The 23,738-nt window shown below is 33.9% G+C and overlaps 3 protein-coding genes across 4 annotated transcripts; 2 read left to right on the forward strand and 1 right to left on the reverse strand.

Annotated features, from left to right (window-relative positions):
• Positions 1 to 4,808: 4,808 nt before the first annotated feature.
• On the forward strand, positions 4,809 to 5,986 carry K10B3.1 (Small EDRK-rich factor-like N-terminal domain-containing protein). 2 transcript variants are annotated; one of them, NM_001029612.3, is made up of 3 exons: positions 4,809 to 4,902; positions 4,956 to 5,015; positions 5,660 to 5,986. In NM_001029612.3, exons 1-3 carry the CDS (start codon positions 4,828 to 4,830, stop codon positions 5,753 to 5,755), a joined length of 231 nt encoding a protein of 76 aa, NP_001024783.1. In that variant the 5' UTR covers positions 4,809 to 4,827; the 3' UTR covers positions 5,756 to 5,986. The 2 variants fall into 2 exon arrangements, with proteins under 2 accessions (NP_001024783.1, NP_001024782.1); NM_001029611.2 differs by having other exon boundaries at positions 4,821 to 4,902; positions 4,956 to 5,833.
• Positions 5,987 to 14,887: 8,901 nt separating this feature from the next.
• On the forward strand, positions 14,888 to 16,840 carry C15C7.4 (Activin_recp domain-containing protein). The gene is made up of 4 exons (NM_001361791.5): positions 14,888 to 14,973; positions 15,796 to 15,942; positions 15,991 to 16,357; positions 16,427 to 16,840. Exons 2-4 carry the CDS (start codon positions 15,797 to 15,799, stop codon positions 16,547 to 16,549), a joined length of 636 nt encoding a protein of 211 aa, NP_001348644.1. The 5' UTR covers positions 14,888 to 14,973; position 15,796; the 3' UTR covers positions 16,550 to 16,840.
• A 3,630-nt stretch (positions 16,841 to 20,470) lies between these two features.
• Positions 20,471 to 21,784, reverse strand: bbln-1 (Bublin coiled-coil protein). Its single transcript, NM_076141.7, has 3 exons — positions 21,643 to 21,784; positions 21,444 to 21,592; positions 20,471 to 20,923 (listed from the first exon to the last, which is right to left on the reverse strand). Exons 1-3 carry the CDS (start codon positions 21,773 to 21,775, stop codon positions 20,828 to 20,830), a joined length of 378 nt encoding a protein of 125 aa, NP_508542.1. The 5' UTR covers positions 21,776 to 21,784; the 3' UTR covers positions 20,471 to 20,827.
• Positions 21,785 to 23,738: the final 1,954 nt, after the last annotated feature.

Here is a 23,738-nt window from a genome sequence, read left to right on the forward strand (position 1 = left end):
TCTAGAAAAGGTACTTCTGTTTCTGCAATAACTGATCTACTGAGTTGTCTGGTGTTATTATCTTGCTATACATACATTGGCTAACGGAAACGTGCTAGCTTCGTTATCTGTAATTTAATTTGAAATACTTGAAAACGATAAAAGTTAGAAAACCGAAAGCAAATAAATTCCAATATGGCACTGAACTCATGACTAGGAATAATTTTAAAACTTTAATTTTTTTTTTACGAAAAAGCCCATTGGTTGGATATTGATAATTTTAACCGCGATGATCTCTTGCTAAAATTAAAATGGATGGGGAGGGTACAAGCTGAAGACGCAAGATGTTCTAGAAAGTACTGCACAATGATGTTTTTCTTAATTAATATAATTTTTGCCCTGTTAACTATTATATTAAATTCTTCAATGTTTCCACATTTTCTGACAGCGAATATTTTAAAGCAAAACTGGTAAATTTATTGAAAATTTAGCAGTGTTTTCGTATCTAGGCAACATGAAAAGATATGTTTCAGATGAAGTTAAAATAGAGGAATTTGAATAAAATAGTAAAGAGAACGGATGTGTGTGAAAATTGAAATATGTCCTGTGTTCATTAAAAATATAATACGATTTCGAGTTTAAATCCCATCAATCTTTTTCACATTTTGTCATTTTTCTATCATCTTTTCAAAAGGGTGATAGCAGCGCTACAAAAAAAGATGCAAGAGAAACATTAAATTACACAACAAAATTGAGTGGTTCCACCAAATATTTTAAAGCGGATCGCTGTTTCTCTAATCTTTATAGGTGTGACAGCTTAATTTTTGAGAAAATAAATAAAAAAAACTGTAAAGATCCAAGGAAAAAAGTAACCAAAAAATGAGATTTCACATTTCGAACGACATGGAAAAACAAAAAAAATCAACCCAATTAACAAAGATTACAACAAGAGCGATGACAGAGTGAGAAATGAAAACAAGACAACAATAAAACCGGAGAAAACATATGATGGTGGTAAAAGCAGTGTCTATAAAAAATTGCTTTTCTCTGGGTCCGAAGAGAATCTCGTCTAATTATTCAAATGGTGAGAGACACTTTATCTCAAGCAAAGAAAAAACTGCCGTTGTTCAACACAGTTCCATTTATTCAGTTGAACGGATCGCCGCGAAAGAGGCAAAGATGAGAGGAATATTATCTCGAGGTCATTTGCCGTTTTGCCTCTCGGATGACACTCGTCTATTAGTTTGAAAGGAATGGTTGTCATTGGAAAGATATGATTCAGCGTTGTGTGAGAGTGTCATTGCTCTTAGAGTGTTTGTTGAACCAAAAAAAAAAACTTATTCTCAAACAAACTCTGGGTTAGAATGCTGGTTTCTCTATGTTTGTAAGTCAGATTTACAAAATAATTTATGTTGTCATACAAAAACTGTTAAAGTTAAATAAAAATTTGTAAAAATTTGTAAAACAAAACACCAATTAGAAATATAACATGTAAAATGATTTCAGATTACAATTGAAAAACTTTAAATATCATTTCAAACTTTTCCCGCATAGTATGTATCTGTTCCGTCAATCTGTTGGAAAGTGACTCGCTACTTAATTCCACGGAATGCAGAATTCATGGAAGAGATAGAACGCATCGGTGACAGAAATAAATGTAAATGACGAATGACTAATTCACGATTTGAGTTCCAATCTTCAAAAATTGATAATCCATAACTTTTGAATATGTATTGATATGGTAGACATTTTAAAATAAAAGCTGATTGAAAAACTTACCGCACACAGAAAAAGTAAAATTACACTGTGCTGGTCAATACATGTATAACGGAATCCGATTCAGATAGGTATATTATTGGCAGAACCTAATATTTCATGATTGCTCTCCATAAACCAGATCTTCTGAAAGTTTCTGAGAAAAGAGCTAAAGGTATTTTAGCTGCTTTTCATGTTTGCAAAAAAGTAATGAATTTTTCCAAATTTTGATCTGAAAATTTTTTCAGCGAAACACTTTTAACACGTATCACAATTTTGGAACACTTGGTAAAGTGGTTTTTTTTGAAGTCAGGTACAAATGTAGTTAAAGCAACTGCAGAAATACAAATTTTCCAAATTAAGGGGACATTTGTTACAATTTGGTATTCGGGAAGGAATTTCAAAAATGATTTTTCTGAGTGTTCATCATTTTCCACCGTTCGCCGTTTCCAATCCAATGTAATTTCATATATGTTTATATGTTTAACTTGATTTCTAAACATTTTTTCAAAATATTTTATTTCATTTTAGATTTTTCATTCTTATTTTTGTTTTCACATTTTCAAAATGAAGGCTTAAAGGTGAAGTAGTGCCAGTGGAGTAAATGCTAAAAACGACTCTTTTGGTTCCAAAATGACCGAATATCATGGTTTTTTATAAAAACTTTGAAATTTTTTTATTTAATGTCAAAAAGTGACAATTACTCAGTTTTTGCCACTTGTAATTTTGGAAGCCGACCTAACGAAAAAAAATTTCAGCATTTTTTAAATTTAAATTTTGTTTTAATTATGTGCATTAAAACATTGTAGGTGTCGGAACATGCAACATTGCTTTGGATTTCCTCAAAAACTTATATTTTTCCAAATTTTGGCAATTTTCCAAAACTTCGACCGAAAATTATAAAAATTCGAAATTTTATTTTGGATCATAATAAGTGTATTTAGACGAAATCCCCACTGGCGCTACTCCACATGAATGCCAAACAAATCAATATATTACCACATTACCCCTGTGAAGTCTGCAAGTGCTATTTTAGGTTACATTTCAAACAAAATTTCAATAGTAACAACTTGTATTCATTTAATAATGTGTCCATTTCCTATTTTGCACATGATATTGATTCAACCGTTTTTCCCTACTTTCTTTATTTTTGCAAGAGTCCCTCAAAGAGTTTCGTATAATTATTTTTCTTAATGACCTAATGTGTTGTGTAAAACATGATATTTCCGTGTTTCTAGTCATGACACACGATATTGAGACATAGCATTTTCAATATATTACCAGTGAATAAGCAGAAACTACATTTTTGTTTCAAAAAATCATAATTCTCAAAATCAAACTGATGTGACGTGTCAAATTAAAAACTATGTTTTTACTGTATGTATCTTGAGAATTGTATATTCGTTTTATTTTGTAGTATTCAGAGTATTTTAAACATTAGTATTTTTATTTTACGTAGAGTTATTTTCTAATTATGAAAAATGCCATTCAAGTTTTAAAGTGAAAAAAAATACAATCAACTGAATATTAAAATTTGAAATTTATAAAAAATATTTAGTTTACTTATTGAAAAGATAATTGAATGAAAGGAAACAAATTGGTTTTGGTACTAGTCATCTTGCAGTGAGGTCAATCCGGTTAACATGTATTCAACCATTTCAAAAATATCTGCCAAATGGGACATAAACCCTTTTTGAAAAATTTTACTTGATGTAAAATATTCTACTATAATAAAACACTTATGTCATATATGTATAACTGGCAATTAAAAAAAAGAACAACAGGAGCATTAAACTTTATTCTCGGACAAAATGAACAAGCTACCTTGTTTTCTTGTTTGGAAATTTAAATTAGAAACCAAAACCAATTAAAAATTAAAAATTTCAGCAATCGTTGAGAATATCGTCTCTTCAATACTAAACTTAATTTTTTTGTTGGAAAGAATAAAATCATGAGGGCAAAAATGGAAAAATAAAGGTGCAAAAAAGCATTTTTGTCCCAAGATGAACTGGGAAAAAGGGGCAAAATTTGTTTTTTTTTAAATTTTAAGGTGGGGTAGCGCCAGTGAGGATTTTGTCTAAATACACTACTAACTGCCCAAGACGACCAAATATCATAATAAAACATTTCAAAACATTTTAGTTTTTTTTCACAAAATAATGGTATTGATGTGTAGGAAACCATTTTTTTTGGACAGCTTCAATCATTTTGGCACCAAAAAAGTAGTTTTTAACATTTTCCCCACTGGCGGTGCTTCCCCTTTAATATACCAATTGAACAAGTTTACAGAAAATATATCGTTCGACTTATAGTTATTTGGACACCTTACAAAACTCCCTAGTCAGTACTCAAACAAAACCTTACATTTTGATCCCATTTTCTTTGTATGTAGCATGATTGAATAAAATGGAAGTTTCCAATTTTCAAAATAACTTCCTTGTAGTACATATTTCACAAAGTTTTGCAATAAAATCATATGCTTTATTCCAGCCGGTTAGTCATACACGTTTTCAAAGTGATGTGCCGAAACCGAAACATGTGAGTTAAAGTGTTTATATCACAAGCATAATTTGCCAAACTACCAATTGGAATCCTCTTTTCAAGTAACACGGTCAGAAAATATCACAACGCCTCATCCATTGTTTCTGGTCTTTTTTTTCCCAGGCCGTATGCATACGAACGAATTGTGCGACTAGAATAGATAAAGCGAGAGACGAGACAGAAAGAACGGGTTTCTTTAGCGCAATATGACAGTCGCACTCGCCATCCAGCACTCCTTCCCTTCCAATCACTTTTGTTTTGAATCTAAATAGAGAATGATGTGTTAATCTTTCTTTCTCCAATTGCACACCAACTTTTTAGTTGTTAAATTAAAAAATAAAAGTTGTAAAAAATGCAAAAACCAATTCGTATCGATCTCGAGTAATTACAGGACCGATCGATCTCGCATTTACTTTTCTGTCTTCCCCCTCTCAATGTTCTGTTCTTTCTCCTTGAATTGGCCGCGTTTCCATTCCATTTATCGTTTTGCCGGCCCACAGATCATTCGATCTTCTAACACTTTTTCTAATTTCATTTTTATTTAATTTCAGAATGGCCCGTGGACATCAAAAAGCTTTATCTCAACAACGAAACGCAGAAAAAACAGCGAAAGCTAAGAAGGCCGTGGTGAGTTTTCGAATGTGAAAAGTCCCTTTTTTGAAAAAAAAATACATTTTCAGGGAAGTGATCAAAAGAATGCTGCAATGGCATCTCTGCACCACAAGTGCACCGTTTGCATGGTACGTAATAAAAAGCAATTTCCTTTCTACGTAACGCGTCTGATCTTTCACTCCATCGAAAGCTTCCCCCGTCTGAGCCACATTTAACCTGACTTCCTTTTGTTTGAACCTTACTCTGTTTACGATTGCAGTTTTTTAAAAATTTGTAGTTACTTTACTGCAGTGTTATTTTTGGTGCATTTTGATTGGGATTTCTAGACATTGTAGTGTTGGCAGGGGATTAACTGGCAACTACCAGACTTGGCAAAGAGACCATCTGTAAACAAAAGATAGTGATGACGTCTGAAAATCTCTGAAAATGTCAGAGACTTATGCGACGGATGTTCTTTGTACCGGAAACAATGATTCACATTAGTAGCAGATAATACTGTAAAATGTTCAGAAAATACATACATAGAAAAATCGTTATTTTGAGAAGAAGCGAATCCAAAATTTTTGAATCAATTTAGTAATTTATTAAATATAAGGAATTTGCGAAAAACTTAGTTAAAACATAAAACTTAGAACCTTTTCACATATTCTAAGAAATTATTTCTACGAAATAACCTGGCTGGTGCAGCTAATTTAAATTAACTTTAATGATATTAACGTTTGGATTTGTTTTTGAACGATTAATTAAACGAGTTAATCTTCAATTTATTCAGTCCATGATGCCGGACCCGAAAACCTACAAGCAACATTTCGAGAGCAAACACCCAAAGAGCCCCATGCCCCCAGAGTTGGAAGGAGTTCAAGCATGAATTAAATCACAAGCTGCGATTGCTCATCTGACATTCTTTTTAACATTAATGAAATGTCGAATAAATTATTGTCTCCCTCGAAACCCTTTGTCAAACATTTCAGATTTGTCTTGCTACTTGCTTATATTCCTAATCCATTTGCCATTTATCACTGATAGATCACGGTAAATCCTATTGTTTCATTGTTTCAAATGCCATTTGGGGTGGAAAAATAATAAAAAAATGTTCTACAGATCATTCATCTTTGATTGGCATATTGTAATCTGCATTGTGAGAAACTTTGTGTTTGCAACAACTTACCTAGCTCCATAATCGAGTCAAAATAACAAAAGTGTTAGCTCTGTGAGAACAATAGATGTTATTGCCCTGATTAGTTATCATGGTGTTTTCAAGTCTTTTTTGTTTAATTTGTACTATTTTTCAAGCGGATTAACTATTCAAGTGTATATGTATACCGAATAAGTTTTAAGGAAAGTACAATGGCTACAGTACTCCAGATTTTTGGAATTGACTTTAAATTTATATTTCACCCCCTTGCTCCCAGTTTCTTCAAATATTTCAAATGAAACCGAGCAGCTGCTCATGAAAAATTCACTTCCTTTTTCTAACATGATCTAGCCATTGTGTTTATTAACAATTCAAAAAATGATGTTATAAAAAACCAATTAGAGTTTTTGATGGCCACCAGTGATGCAGTGATGTTAGTATTTCTGGTCGCCTAATTTTAATTCAGGCTTTTGAGTGAAAGAGTACGCGTGTGTCAGTGAAAGTGTGCATGATCCAGCTCAGTCTCGCGATGTTTGCTCCATTCATAAGTCATGTCAAAAATATACAAAAAAAATTAAAAATTTATTGTAGGTTCTGCAAAAACATGCGCTCGGGAGGTTTATGGCAAAGATAGCAAACTTTGTGATTAATGTGAAGTTGAAAAATTTTATCACCAAGAAGGGTCAAAAGACCAAGAGGTAAAAGTTTGGTTTGAATATACTGTAAAAAACATAAAAACAGCAGAAAGAAGTGATTTAAACATTATCACCGAAATTTTTGTTAAAATCAAGTATGCTGTCAGTAAATTTCTCTAATTTTGAATCTCTATTAAAATCGGATTTGGACGTTCACCTATCGGCTTTAAATGTACCATAACCAACAAAATTAAATGAGATAAATTACCCTAATATCCAATAAAAGTAGATAATTCCAAAAAGTTAACTTTGGACAGATGTGACACGGAAAAGTGGCCAAATTTGAGATTTTAGCTAAAATCAGTGTAATTTTTTCGAAATTTTGGACCGCCATAAAAATTTTTTTTAGAAAAGTTATTAAGAAGTTTCATTTCAAAATTTCGTCATTTGAGCCCATTTTGATTATATAGGTTCAAAATCGTCCTAAGCGTTAGTCCTCCTACATATCAACATACATATAAAAAAATTGTTTTATAGTACGCTCCAGTTAGGAAAGACGAATCGAATGAAAAAATTAAACTTTAATTCACAGTTTTCAAATTAGAATACAACAACTTCAAATAAAGCTGGAAGTATTCTGCGAATATGCGAAAACTTCCATTATGCACATAAAACATTATGTAGTCTTTCTCTTGCACTATTATTTTCCAAAGAAAATTGCATGCTTCACCATTCAGAGTTATTCTGTTCCAGACCCCTTTTTCAAGTCATAACTCGAATATTTCAACTCAAAGATGTCACCTCCAGACATTGTTGCTTCCGTCACAGAGTTTGTGTCTTCTGCTAGATGTTGAAACTACAACTGTAGAGTCACGCGAAAGTAGACACTTGGTACTAGATCATTGTAGAGACTCATATAAATCCTCAAACTAGATCTTCTGTCGATATATTGTATGCGATTTTCAGACAGAACCCATTTGTTTACCAGTTACCTGTCTAGAATGACAACCTCCTTCTGATACATATCAGGTCAATGTCAGAACCCAGTATGATTTTTATTCCGTGTTTTGGTACAGACAGTGTGAGTGTGGGTTAGAATGAATTCATACGCTAAAATTGTACAGCTCAGACGCCGAATTCAGACGCCAAAACTGATTCAGAGGCTATAATTTTTGATCTATAACTGGCTATGAATAACAGCACGGGTGTCTATAAAATGTGAAATGCAAGTTAAGTAAATGATTGCTTATACTTTTGATTGAAAACTTTGTAATGCAAAAACATATTCGTTTTGAAAGATCATAGAAAAGGGTTTCATATGTTTCGTGCAAACTCAACGTGTTACAAACCGTTGCACAACAGCAGAAAACACAGCGCAAAAATCAGACCAATTCCTAGTATTGCATTCTGCAATATCACCAACATCTAAGAATCTTATGGTGGTTTTGAAAGATCATTAGTGGTGAAGAATACTGTAGCTATATATAAAAAAGTTATTTTTTTAGTTGAATTAGTCACATTTCAGCTGTCCAATTAACACGAAACAACACCAAGGTTCCCTGTAGTCGGCGTATCTCCTTCAAAAAAAAACATTGACTAAGACCACAGTTCAAGCACACGGCTTTTACAATGCTCTTGTATGCGTTAGAGCGGTGCAAGCCACCTGCAACACATCAGACCATAATTCTGAATTCTAGATGAGAAGAGTATATGAGAAGTGGTTCGAAATTGAAAGAACCTGTCACTTTGGAAATTCCCGATCTGCTTTTCTTATTTTGAATGAGTTATAAATTAAAAACACTTTATAATAGAACTATTTATAAACAAACTAAAAATCACATTTTCCATATTGCACCTGATACTTCTTTGAAAAAAAGTGACCGTAAATTGTAGCTTAACAAACATTTTTGAAACATTTCAAGAAAACAGCACGCTTCCGACACTTTTTCACAAAGAATGTTATGATTTTCAATTTTATTTCATTTTCAATGCATGCTTTAACATTGCAATAACCTATGACCAAGGTGTTTTTTTTGTACTCCGACACACAATTATCGTTCAAGCTTTTAATCAATACTGTAAGTAAAATAGGTTTTTAAATCATTACAGGCGTCTTTTATAAAGATACAAACGGTTTTTTTTGGAGCCCAAAATGTTGGGACGTTATGTGAGAGCTTCATAATTTCTAAATCTACAACTATTCTAGTAGTCTTTTTTTTTTAAACTAAAGACATTTCAATTATTTCAAAACTTGCCTCTTACTATTAGTTAGTCAGAGACTTATGGGGTTATTCAAGTAGTGTCGGAAAATTAAAAAGTGTAAAAATATTACGCCACAACTGTATTTAAATACGTAAAAACGTGTATTTTAACACAGTTATGACGTCATAAATGTATTTAAATACATTTTGCAACATTACTTGAATAACACTCGAATAGTCTTTTTTTTTCAATCTGAAACTTTTTTGACAAAATCCCTTAGAATTGCATTTTATTTCAAATTGCTGACAAGTCACACACCGTTTGTCAATTCAACGATTGATAACCAATTTCCTTTATCAATAGTCGTTTCCTGGATGTCTAGGAACCTCATCATTGTTCTTTAAATTGGCCAATTTCCTGACACAATTGACGTGGTGGCTGAGCACCAACCAGATAAAGTAGATTAAGTTGTCGCGACCCACAAGTTTCAGCAGCTAGATCAAGCAAAAAAATCCGGAAAATGAGCTGGATTATACTATGTGATTATCGCAATTTCCGGTCACGCGCAAGCACTTTACGTAAATTTTGACCAACTAAACCCTGTGAAGCAAATGTGCAGAGCTGCTTGCCGGAAGATAGCTCACACGTAAGGTCTAGAGTAGATCAGGTGAGGGTTGCAAAGACACATCCGATCCATCATACTTGCAGGAATGAATGAGGAAGTTCATGACGCAAGTGTTTTATGGTGTGGGTTGCAAATTTTTGCGAGTGTTCGAGATCAGTGGAATCTTCAATAGATGCATATGTAAAAATAATGGATGGCTCAGAGTTTTACTTTGAAGAAAAATTATATAACTTGTATATTGCATACATAACAAAATTCATTGCATTTTCAGCGATACAACTAAACTTCTCAATATCTCAATCCAAAGCCGTTACCCACAGGCCTAACAAATTACCAAGCCCTTACTTATGGACTTAACAGTTATTCCTTTTTAAATACAAGCTAAATTTTTGTAATGTGAAAAAACCCAAAAAGTAGTTTTTGTAGATTTTTTAAGATTTAAGGACGTTTTGAAATAATCAAACTTTTTGGTACATTTCCGGTAAAATAGGCTAGAAAAACTGTTGTTTAAGATCATGCTTTTCCAACTTTTTTTCTTCAAAATTTTCAGAAAAGAGAGACTGATCTCTTTCGAAATTCTACAAATAGTATAAGATACTTTTTTTTATCAATTGCCATTGGATTTAGTCCATCCTGGCATTTTTTGCGTCGCCTCTTATTTCGGTCATTTTTCTAAAATCCCAAATCTGCTAGTAAAACACTTCTATTCAACATTTGGGGAGGATTTTAATAGAACTCTTAGAGATACATCATTTTAGTTTTACCAACTTTTATCAACATGTGAATTTCCCCTAGATATCATGTTCCCATTGTGTAGCTGTTCATCCGTATTTCCCAGTTGATCTCCTTGATCTTTACGTCTTTCCTGCAAAATCCCATACCATAAAGAAATCAGCAGTCCAAGTTCTCCAGTTTGTCGGGCGCCATCTGAATCTAATAAATAGAAATGGAATGAGACGATACCCCCCCCCAGATTAATGTTCGATTTGACTTGATTTGGTGTCGGCATCAACGAACCTGTAAAGCCTCTCCACTTCAAAGAATTGCTGACAGATGGCTACGGCTACTACAGTCGACCTTTGAAATTCAGCATTCTCAAAGACGCCTTATCTTGGTCGTGTTGTTTACTTATACATTGCAACAATTCCCTTGTCTAAACTCCCGATTACACGCTATTAAAGGACTCAACGAACTAGAACAGTTCCGTTTGTTAATTCCAGGCAATGTTAAGAATGCATTCGATTTTGTAGAATTCGCAGTGATGTTTGTTTTGATAACTGGACACACTTTATAGTTTTCTAATTTTCGAATTCTAAAAACCAGCACCCCCTTATCCCATATTGCTTCCAGATATGATCACTATCAAAAAACATGTCATCCGTAGATTCCTAAAATGACAGAGGATGTTGCATACACATATATTGATACCAGACTTCCAATCTAAAATCTGTAATGCTTAATCTTTTGATTCTTCTTGTTTACCACATACCACTACTATCAGTGACCCATGCTTGTCTGATCCGGTCTAGTGCATCAGATATCACATCCGAAATAGAAAGACTTTTTTGCCCCGATTTTTCTAGCAGAACCTGGGTGTTGAGTAGCAACGGCATGACGCTCAAAAATCAGCAAACATTTCTGCTAAACCCTTAATGACAAACAATGTTGTAAACAAGACGAGAAGCCTGGAAATGCGTCTCGGCGAATGACATCTACATCGGTCTGTAATTGATAAGAGTATAATCTTTAACTGGCGGCGAAATTGACAGAAACATGAAATTGCTAGACTATAAATAATAATTAATCGTATGTGAAATGTTGTTCGTTTTAGGAGCACAATAGGTTTTTATGATTCTCTGGAACATTCCAGGATCAGCAGCAACAGTGCGGCAGACCAGAGTGGTTCTAACAGTGGCCTGATTGTTAATAGATTTATAATCTACTGCGGTCATGTTCCAGCTGAAGGAATCCCGCGCAAAATAATATAACTAAGTTGAATAATTTGGATGTTTGAACGGTTCATAAATTGAACAAAATAGGCTGAGATTAGTAAAAGTGTGAAATTTAAAGGAGAGTTTACAAGCTATCAGTGAAAAAAATTTGCTTGCAATTTGGCAAAACCACTTATTTGAAAAGCTTTCAAAAAATTGCCATCTCGAGTTGAGAAGTTGCCAGAGAATACAAAATTATAGCTTTTAAAAACTAGAGTTTTGAGTTTTATCCCCACATTTGGAATCAACTTTTTGCTTGAGCTTGGCTCAAAAATTATTACATGGTTCAGAAGTTGGTCAACTTTGGGCAATAGTTAGGCACGACTTGGTATGATCCTCGTCCAAGTTTAGCCAAATTTTCAACTCTTACCAACTTTTTTTTTTTTTTCAAAATTTGAAGCATGACCTAAATTTTTCCTAAATTGAAGTGCAGATTTGACAATTTCTGAACCAAGTTCATATTTTTAAACCAATATTGGTAAAGAAGCCTTAGAATGCGTCTTTCTCAAAAAAGGTTGACAACTTTAAAACCCTCTGTGTTTTGTAACCTCTTAGAAATGTTCCCTATTCTTTTCATAAACATTTTTTTATTACTAATACTAATAGTCAATTCAGCAACATTTTGACAAAAAATATTATATTCTATATTGAAGAATCGATTAATTTGTGATAAATGTCTATTTAGTGTAGCCCGGTCCCATTTTCCTAGAATAATAAGCCTAAGCTCTGCCAAACGTTTTTAGTTTGACACATTGTTATCAATACTATTCGTAAAGACACAATTGTTTCTTTGGTTGACCAGAATACAAAAATAATTTCCTTCAACTCGACAGACCACGTGTTGGACTTCACGTTTTCAAACAAACTTGTTTCGTACTAGGAAAAATGACGTAACTCATTGTCAGCTCCTTTTGAAATGTTTTAAATACATTAGGGTTACAAACAAGAACAAAAGACACCAAAAAGTGTTGTTCGTAGTCGAATCCGGAACTATTTCTATGAAATCGGTACGTATTGTACACAAAATTTTGTTTTTGTTTGAGGCTTTTTTGGTTCAAGATTTTGAAAAATCCAGAAATAGGTCAACTTGTCGAATGCACATTAGGATCTTTTTTCACTGATAACAAGTGTCTTTCCTTTTGCTCACGCAAAAACTTTCTAGATTCAAGGATTAAATTCAAAAACAAAGAATTCCAATTAACTCTACTTGGTCATCTGGGTCCGGGTTTCTGGCAATGACGCAAGATTAGGTCTTTCGGCGTAGGCAGACAAGTCTGAAACGAGTCAAACATTACAAATTCTGTGGTCCAGACAATCTTGTCTTGTTTCTTGTCCTTTTAGGATCCAGCAGCAAAAACTCGAAGCTTCGACATTTTCTTGAAACCAATTTTATGTCAAGTTAGAAATTGTGTCTTTAATTTGGATGGACATGCTTTGAAAGCACATTAAGTATAACTATCGTAGTGACATAATTTGCGGAGACAGTTCAGTTTTTCCCAGTAGTTTAAAAACACGGCCAAGAAATCAAAAAGTCAAGTTTATATCAAAACATTGATTTTGGATTTTTTTCAATTACATAAATTGACTCAAAAAAGATGCATGTTGATTCATTTCTTTTCCAGACTTTTACTGATTAATATCGATAACAATTATGTTCATTAAAAACAGGTTGATATTGGTGATATTTGTTTGAGACAATTATAAAATGGCTACCAAATCAGACAGCCAGCTGGTAGCTGCCACAGATGATATCACTTGTCTTTTAAAAACAAAAAGTCTCTGTGATTTTCTCCAATTTGTCATAATCATAAGTATGCAACATTGAAAGTTTGCAAAATTGGTGTAAGTGCTATCCCAATATAGATAAAATGACGAAGCTGAACTTTCCGAGTTTGTAGTTTTTATAAGATGTTTGGACTTTGAAATTAACGATGTTTGAAAAACCTTGTACCATTTCTAATAACATAAACAATTAAACCCTCGTCTAGACAATTTGTTGAGTATAACCTTATGCGGGAAAAATGAATAGGTCGAGTGCTTAAAATTTTTGGAATTCACACGGCAATAGCAGACAACAAAATACGCATCAGACGAAGTTTGATTGTTCAGACAGTTTTACAAGAGGGAAGTGTTTTATAAAGAGGAAGAGATCTTTCTCATGTTAGATACAAACGAAAAAACATTTTAATCGTTTAAAACGTTTCCTCATAGTCAGCAGATTAATTTGTTGAAGTTGCCGATGACATTAATTGGGTTAGCGGAACATAGATGAGGAATAACATTTTTTTTTCTCAAAATAGAATCAATTTACGAATCATGTAATTTTGATCTGAAATGCACTGTCAAATAATTCTAATTCCTGAGCATCAATGAGGAAATCTCCACTCATTTCTAATTCGCTGACCAACAAGCCGTTTTCGTTAGGCCAAAGTTTTCTACAATTCAATGATCTGCCCGCTTAACGTGTTTTTAACTTTTTGCATTTTCAAATGACGTGCTTATTTTAGTGCTTTAAAATTTTGAAATTGCATTAATCGATTAAGACCACCCTGTTGAACCTTTGATCTAACAAAATATGAAGTAAGAATTTAAATATTACGAGCCTTTTTTGTTGCGAAGATCACCATCTTGTATCATTTTAGGTAGACAAAATCCAAGAAAAATAACCGAATTCTTCACAAGGAGAGAGTTTTAACACCGTTACTCATTTTTCAAATCCGCTTTACAATAAATTATCTCACGTCAACTAATCTAGGGTATCTTATTTATAGGCTGCAAGTAGTCACAATTCTCATCGCGATTCCAGACAGGTAAAATGGGAAATAACTTCCACAAAAACAATGTCCTAGCCGTACCCAATCTCAAATTCATTCATATTGCTCTTATTGCTATGAGATATCAGAGAAAAGGCAACCGTACCACACTCCTGAATAATTGTGAATAAAAGTCATTAGAAAAATAAATGTAAAGAGTCGGCAGCTTCATTTAGAGCAAAGGAGGGTGTTTCTAGAGTTAAAAGCCAGGAATTCTGAGATTTTATAAATTCCATCTGTTTTCAGTTTTGTGTTGCATAAAATACGGTTAAAACTACATTCCAAAAAGATTTCTTCATTATTTTATCCGTGATTCCAATTAGATCTTCTGTCCTATTTTTGAAAATTGAAATAATAACATAAAAATAGTTTTCTTGCTGTTTCTCAATTTTCCTTGAATTTCTAACCTTTATCCGCCATTTCCCGTACGTGCCACCAAGTACTCCAAGGCCACGCCCTTTTTGCTGTTCGGAGCACAAAACTCGTCATGATTTTTTTGCGCCGAGGGGTGGAGCCTTCTGCTATATGGTGTTCTGCGAAAGAAGGTATGGGGCGTGGCTTGGTAGACATTATATATTGTGCCTTCACCAGTTCAAAATTCAGATTCTGCTTGTTGTTTCAATCACAATCCTTCTGTCTTCAATTGTACTGGTCTGCCCCGACTACAGCTCCACAAACTGATAAAGTAAGTTAAATCTCAACTCACTACATTCTCATTCATTTCTCATTTTCTATATGCATACTTTGATTAATATCACACTTTTTGACTCATCCTTTCCCTTCTATGTTTTCAATGCATTCGGTTGCTTTGTGCTTTATAGTTATTCTCATATGCTTTCTTACTTTGTTTCTCATTTCAAATTCAAGTTAGAGATCGCTTGATGTGGTGTCGGTGGGTCTAGTGTCATTGCGAAAATTAGTCTCCAAGTAGAAAAGAATACATGAAAGCACTCGCATGACGTGATCGGACCACATTGTTTGCAATAATGGCCGATATATTGCGTGTCTATATTTCGACTCAAATAATGAAAAAAAAACCTTGATGACTAACACGTAGCGAATTCATTTTTATTTTTGCCTACCAAACCCAAGTCTACCAGTTTTAAAAACTCATTTCACCTGCTTCCAGCATCTGCTGGGAGATGTGTGGCTTCTACATAATGACTACCAGTCGTATTTCAGTCACAGCTGATAATTTTGATCAGTCTATTACAGTCTAGGATTTGATTGCTACAAAAATTTCGTACTCATATCTGACAGGATAAAGACCGCAATTCTTATCACTCGATAAGGATGAACGACCCTCTAAACTGATTGCATTGTGTTTAGAAAATATAAATCGGCAACACAACGATCTTTGTTCTATAATCATTGTGAAGAATGACCCATATGAGTAGCTCTGAGAAATAACTCAAATTATTTATTCATCATTTTTCACTGAGACACGACCCACAAATTCTGAGCATCGCTATTTTTGTCCAAATTTACTAATGCCACTTTTCTGCAGAATGCTCGCGTCTCCTCTCAATTCCCTCATTGTTGTCTTCCTCATTTCACTGATCAAACTATCAGCGCCGACAGGAATAGCACGGTCCGACAGAGACAGAATGTTCAATGACTTTCTCGATATGGTGGAGTATCAAACCAATAAGAAGTAATTTTCAAACGTTTCAAACCTGCATATTGACTAAATAATTTTCAGAAAGGAGAGAATCAACAAATTATATTATACACCAAATGCCGATGAATCTGTTGACGAGCAGCTTGTAACAGATCGCCACGGTCAATTCTACTTGAAATGTATTGCGAGCAACAGCCAACAAGGAGACGGTCAAACGCGTTGTCCTCTGAAACATTCGAAATCCCGTCCAGGATGCCATTTTACTTATGACTTCAAGTATAACGAAACTATCCAGGGATGTTATGAAGATGACGGTGTCTCCAAAGACTTTTGCAACGATGAATGCAAAGTTGAAGTCAAGAGTTACGCCGCCGAAGGCGATAACGTCAAGAAATACCCAGTCGCATTCTGCTGCTGCCGATCATCCCATTGCAATGCAGTATCAAAGGTATCAAATATTTTCAAATTCATATTTTCAAAACAAATTTTACCACGACACTGACACCTAACATTACAGAAACTACTTGATGCTGCATACGAACGTTACGTCAGCAACCAAAATCGTCATACACATCACCACAAGCATCACAACAATAATAAAGAGACGATGAGCTTTTGGGATAGATTCAGCAGCTTCTAACTGACCGAGTAAATTGATAACAATAATTGTTCCCACCAATTCATGCTACTCGCTCCGTTTTCTTATTTTCATTTGATTATGATTTTAAACTCTCTCGAATCATTTTAAGATTTCAATTTTCGGGAAACTCAAAACTCCTTCGCCACAGCCATCATTTTTCATGTAAAACTTGCACGTTCTCAATAATTTTGTCGCCCGATCACATCATCTTAGCACTCATCATCATCTCATTATGTAACCGATATCTCTTTTCTCACAGTACAAACCATAATATTACGACTTCGTTTTGTCCCCCCCCCCCCCCCCCCCTCTTTACTCGCCTCAACTCAATTCTAGGCTTCAATTGCACCTAGGAATCCGGATTAGATAAAGACACACCTTTTCCTTTGCCATGCTTTCTACTAGCGCAACAACACTAGCCTGAATAGAACCAAACAAAGCATTCTTCTCTCAAAGTATTAAAATGTTTACTTTTTCGCATTTTTCAACAAAAAAAAAACATCTGAAAAATTCAAATCCCTCTCTTGCAAAACCTCCGTACAATCTACCTTTCAGTTATCAATTTCCCGCTGTTCCTAAAACAATATTTTTTGCTCGCATCCCCCGTTCCGGCCTCTTGCAAGTGTTCCTTGTCGTTGTAGAACTCTAGAAATCTTTATTTATTTATTTATTTTTATATATTTGTTACTAAATAAAGATTACACACGTTGATATTGTTCGAATGACCTTGAAATTGGAACAGAAATAAAATTGGAAAGTCTTGTAAATAAGGAAAATTGCTAACTGTAATGGCGGCGACATTGGTCAATTACACTTATTTACTAAATCGAATGACCTCAAGCACTGTGACGTATTGCCACACTGATTTCAAATTGAAAACTATAGGACAATTGACATTTTTCAGGGATTCTCGAGTAAATGTCAAATTTCTCTCAATGATCATCCCGAAAGGACAAAAATCCAAAAAAAAGTGGCTTTTCTCACGTTTTGAGCTCTAATACATTGTACATTTCCAAATATAAAAAGGTTATTTATAACACAGCAAATCCTCTTTAGGGAGAAAATAGGCTATTTCTACTTTTAGTTACTCTGCTTTTTATGATTTTAGAGATTGGTTGAGGTGAAATATCACACATCACCAAATAAAATATATATTTCTAAAACTAACTGAAAAGCTAGCAATTGAAGTATGCTACATAGAGGTGCGCCGGAATTGCTGAAACCGCCGATTGTCGAAAATTTTAGAAGTTGCTTTTTTCTATAAAATAACATTAACTCTATAAAATAACAATATATTCACTTGCTCGCAAAATTTCTACTGGTAAATTTAGTTGTAAATTTAGTTGAGCCAGAACATACGCTCCGTGAGTACACAGAGTCGTGGAAACAATTTCCACCTCATTTTTCTACAATTTTCCGTGGAACTGTAGTCGTACTAAAAAACAATCGATCAGATGTCCCCCATATTTTCAAGCCAACTTTACTTGTTTTCCTGGTAAGTGTAGCGTGGATGTAACCCAACATAAAAAAATTCAGTGTTCAGTTTTAAAAAGAACTTAAAATAATTTATTGTGAGCTAGTGTTACTTCAGCCTTTAATTTTTCCAGAAAATCATTGGAAATTTATTTGGAAATTTAGTCCAAAATGTGCTACCAAAGGCCTAAATTTTGCACTCTAAAAATTTATAAATTACGTAAAAAAAACTATAGAACGTTTCTAGCGTAAAGTTTTAATTTTCAGATCTACAAATAAACAATCTTTTAAAAAGTCACAAAATTGATTATACTGTTCACAGTTCAGGCAATCATTTTGATAATTATCTTTGACCTGTATTAGGATATCATGTTCCGTGAATATGATAAAATATTTTAGTTTTTGTCCTATCATCATTGATGAATTAACACTACGGGTTTTATCACATGAAAATCAAAGTGCACTGGCCTTCGATCCCCATATTATTATCAAAGAAGCAAATATTGTTGTAAATTCAATTTTCAAGGGTTATCTCATTTGATGAACCTAAGGGTATATGACTTGATGATTTTTTTTTGTGATACAAACCCTGTACTTAACAAGAAACATTATTAGTTACAAAAGGAGTAACGCTTCTGGGTATTTTGAAATTGTAGCCCCAAAACTTGCTCAAATGAACGAATTAACTATATTCTCCAATTTTAATCATTTTGTGTGTTGCAGCGGTTCGAAATTGATTTGTTGTTGTGAACTATTTTTCAAAATTTTTTATAGACTTTTTGGGAAGTTTCACTATGAAATTCGTTCATTTGAGCACTACCAAGCCTTAGTTTTGTGTAGATACCATTTTCATAATTGCCAAAAAAGAAAATCCCATTAAAAAAATCCCACTGATCGTTCAAATCTTCAATCCGCAACTGTTGGCTTCTCGAAGTCTAAGACAATGCTCACAATCGGATTTGTATCAAAGTAAAATAGATTATAGCGGTTTATTTCTGGATGGACTTAGATTCGAAAAAGATTATTCGGCTTGAAACGTGCGGCCCTGTATTGACTGAGAACGATTATCGTCTGCTTTGTTTTAATCATGAGGATTTGGAGTTTATAAGCAATGCAGCTTTCAGAATGAATTGAATTTCTTTTTTTTTTCTTAAAAGAGAAATGTTAGTAAAGGGGGTGAATGTTTTGCTTTTTCCATAACTTTTTGTATATTTTCGCCAAAATTAAAATATTTTCACTTTTTTCTTACACGCTTAATGTAAGGCTAAATAAGTTGTAACACTATACCAATAAACACATAAAACCAGCCTTATCACAAACTCTGAAAAAAAATGGAATGTCTGAGAAAGTTGAGTCATAATATGAAACTAACCAGACAACATCAATCTTTTTTCCTTTTTCACAGGCAATTTTACCAACCAGACATCCAAAAAGGACAAAGTGTCTACTTGAAATATCTACAAAGAAACTTCTAGCGTCCTAGAGATCAACAACTGGATGTTGTAGAAAGCAAATCATTTCTAAAAAACGAACACAAGTTCGGGATATTGTCAACACTTTACCCGTGTACAGGTGTTTTCAGAAGGGCAGATGCCGGTTCTGATATCCACGTGAATTCACCTTTTGGGTGTCAGATGTTTCTTGGAGTGTTTTCTAAACTTACGACATCGTCTAGACAGATTTATTTGTCTTGGATTTATTTTTGCGAAGAAAATTGGAAAAATGTCTGTGGTGTGTAGTGGAGAAGGAGGGAGTACAAACCTGGAAAAGAAAGCAAAAATAATTTTGGAAAGGGAAGTTTGATGATTGTAGAAATTGAATTGAAATTTTCAAACTCAAAAATTTACAGTTCAGGTTCAGTTTTGGTTCATAATTTTCGGAATTAATTATCCTTAACGGTGGAGTAACGCCAGTGGGAAAACTTCTTCACAACATGTCTATGGCTTTACAGTGCCAAAATATCATAGTTTAAAAGCTCAATTGAAAGGCATTTTTTGAAAATTGGAAAAACCTCGGTTTTTGCCAATTTTTTGGAAATCGTCGATCAGAAAACTGTTCCTTTGAATTTTAAAAAACAAACACTGTAGAAATCTGGAAATGGAACAGAGCTATAGTTTTCTCAAAAAGTGTTTCATTCAATTCCACCTTGTTAAGTAAGCTTTAGCTTTAGTTAGCTGAGTAAGCTCTGAGAATTTTTTTGAATTTTTTCCAATCAAGTTTTTTCATTGAGCTTCCAAAGTACATTTATTTTTCACAAATTTGCATGATTATTTTCATTTCAACGCCAAACGATCAGATAAACAAACTTGAATATCAAACTTTTACGGACTACAAATATCACTACGCATTCTTGCGGAAGGATCAAGATATCATAGATCCCTTCCAAGAACAAGAGTTCATTCTGACTCTTATCAATGTGTATACGGCATTGACAACGGTGTTCCTGAACAACAATAACCTTTTATTCTAAACATCATCTCAATGCGGTGCCACATGGAACGCGGCGTTGACTTTATTTCCAAACATATTTGCATTGAATTCGGCGAACGATCAAAGCTTGAAAAGAAAAAGTTAATAGTTAAGTGGTTAAGTGGTGGAGAGCGGGGGACAGGGGACAGGAAAAAAATAAGGAAGTTCGATTAAAAAAAGTGAATGAAAAATATAGAGAACGAGGAACCAAATCATTTTCCAACAGTTCGTATCGAAACAGCTTTAAGGTTAAAAATGTGAATGATTTGAGGATGTTGTTGGTATGAAAGTAATACATTAAATAGTGTACATGTACCAATTGAAAAGCATTCTGGTTTATTTTTCGGTGCGTTTGACAGATTGAACTCTCTTCAGGATGCTGCTCATTTGCTTTTTGAACTCCTCATCTTCAGATTGATTTTGGGACATACGCTGCAAAAAAATACCGGTTACTCATTTTTTTTTTTGCAAAATGTTCTGCGATGTTTAGTTGTTTAACTTTCAAAACTGCAGTTCCCACGGTTTCATTCATTCAAAAAACTTTTTTACTATGTCTAAACTTTCAGGGTGTTTTAGTAAATTTTTGTTATGTTTCACGTGAGAAAATACGTGGCTTTCTAAAATTTGTTTTCGAGGTTTGAAAGTATGGATGTTTGGACTTTAACCCTAAGTTGCAAATGATAAGGGAATGAAAACATTTGATTTAGTGATTGTGCAGTGAATCTTGTAAGATTTGGTCTTACTAAGATTTGATTTTACTTTTGTAAAACTCTTACCCACTTCAAAATAGACACAGAAAAAGTTTTGTCTAAAGTTTTTCAAAAGCTAGGTGAAACTGAATAGTTTAAACTACGTCTTGCGCAACTCTTGCTCAACTCTTGCCAAACTCTTGCAAAAAGCTAGAAGAGCGAAATAGAGGTGCTTTTATCTTTCCAAATTAAAATATTCTTACCTCGTGGAAGCTGCGACGTCTCTTTTCGCGCTCTTCCTTCTGCTGCTTCAACGTCTCCATCATTCTGTCGTTGTGTGCCTTCAGACGCTCTTCCATCTTAGACATGTAGTCATTAAGATGATCAAGCTGGGTGTCCAGCTTGCGAATTTCTGAAAAAAACCAATGCTATAAGTAATCTGAATCTGAGAAGAGTTTTCACCTTCCGTCTCCTCGGTCACTTCTCCTTCGTTGAGTGCCTCAATTCCACGAGCCAACGCAGAATGTGCAGCAGCGTTGACATTGCGGTCGCGCATCTTGACAATAGGCTCTTGCTCTTTCTGCTCAACGACCATTGTGTTCAACTGAAATGAGGAAATGGAGAAAAAGACGATGAATTATGTCGTTGTAGGCGAGCACACATTGACGACAGAATGAGTAACTTATGCAAAGTTTGTAAAAATTAATTAGGTAATTTGGTTGGAGATGGGTGATGATGATGGTGATGATGTAATGCATGTATCAAGATAAAAAATGCAGGAAAAAAAGAGACAACAGCAATATCGAAATTTTATATTGCAATAAGGGGGTCTAATAAAATGGAATGAAGGGTAGGGTAAGGCATATGTCAAGGGTGCTGGTGAACGTTTTTTTTTCTGGGATGCCACCTTTTGAATCCGGTCTTTGGGAGGAGAACTACAACAAACCAGCGAGGACAGGGAGGCAAAGGAGGAAAATGCGACGCCTATGAAAATTGTTATCTTTTCGAATTAGAGTCAACGTAAATGCCACACAGTTCTCCTCACTTTTGATCAAGGCGTAGCAGTTTGAGAATTCAGTGGCCTGGGGTGACAGAAATGAATTATAAATTATGACAAAGTCAAATAAAACTGCCTCCGCAAATCAAAAAAAAAAGAAAGAAAAAGAAACTTAAATTTTGAAACTAAGTACGTATTTGTATTAACACTTGCCTCCTCCTCCTCTTCAATTCACCTATGACTCAAACCGGTAGACATTGGTGAAATAGAAACATTCAACAAATACCTGGAGAAAGCCCCACTAGTTGTGTGATGACTAAACAGCATGAACAATTAGAACGTATAATTTAAGAAAAATAGAAAATCGTACAGTTTCGTTAGAAGAGAAATGACCGACGGCGGGCGTCGCCGAGTTATCAGCCAACAATTACACTTTTGATGGTGATTTAAGATAAGGCGTGGTTATGGAGCCTGTACTGACTGACCTGTGTGTGTTGTACGCTTCACTTTTATAACCCTTTATGCCGATTTCAGTGGTGATAAGGAAGCGTATGGAGAACTGAAGAGATTATGCAAAAGTTTGATGGCGAAAAGAGAATAGGAAGAAAATACTGTTATGGTTTTTACGGTGCAACTGAGACTGAAATTTCAAATTTTGAATCATGTTCAACTCGGTATAATCTGATAATAAGTGCTAGAAAATGTCGTGATTTTATTAAAGTGCAAGAAAAGTAAAGAAGTGTATGATTCTTGATTTCGAAATACTGCCCAAATGCAATGTGTTATTTTTGGGTTTTTTTTCGTTTTCCGCAATTTTTCCACGCTTTGAAATGTATGTTAATATATAATTAATTCACATTTTAGTATTTTAAATTTTAGATTTTAAAAATTCTCGCTATTGTTAAGTTTGAAAAACGACATATTTCATAAAAATGACTACAAATGTGAACAGACCTGGTATAAGTTCACTTCACTTTTAAAAAAGAACTAACGGAGTATTTTCTCGTAATAGTCTCAAAATGCGCTAAGATGAAACAATTTTTTATGAAAATTTCTAGAAAGTTTTTAAAATTTTCTAAAAATCGTTGCAAAGTTTTGAAAAAATTATGCTACTATCCTAAAATTTTCCAACTTTTCCGTCGCGCACCGGTTGGAAATTGATGTTTTCCAAATTCTAGTCTTTCATTTCATATTTTGATTGTTCATCCTACGTTATTTTGCTGATTGAAATACGTTCAATGCTGATAGGAGACCAAAATGACAAAAATTGATCACCTATTGGCTAAAAGTTAACTTATTATTCCAAACTTATTCCAAGAAATAACGTGAGTGAAAATACCAAAATATGCAATAAGAAATTACCATTCAAAAACGTTAACTTTCGACTGCTGCGTCAGGGAAAATTGGTCAAAATTGGAGATTTTGCCTAAAATTAGGGATTTTTTGCAAAATTTTGAACCACTTTTGAACAAATGGAAAAAAAATTTGAAAAAAAAAGTTATAAGACGGAATTCGTACATTTGAGTTCATTTTTGGTGTATACGTTTGAAATACAAATGTG

The sequence above is a fragment of the Caenorhabditis elegans genome, chromosome X (assembly GCF_000002985.6).
Source record: "Caenorhabditis elegans chromosome X".
NCBI lineage: Eukaryota > Metazoa > Nematoda > Chromadorea > Rhabditida > Rhabditidae > Caenorhabditis > Caenorhabditis elegans.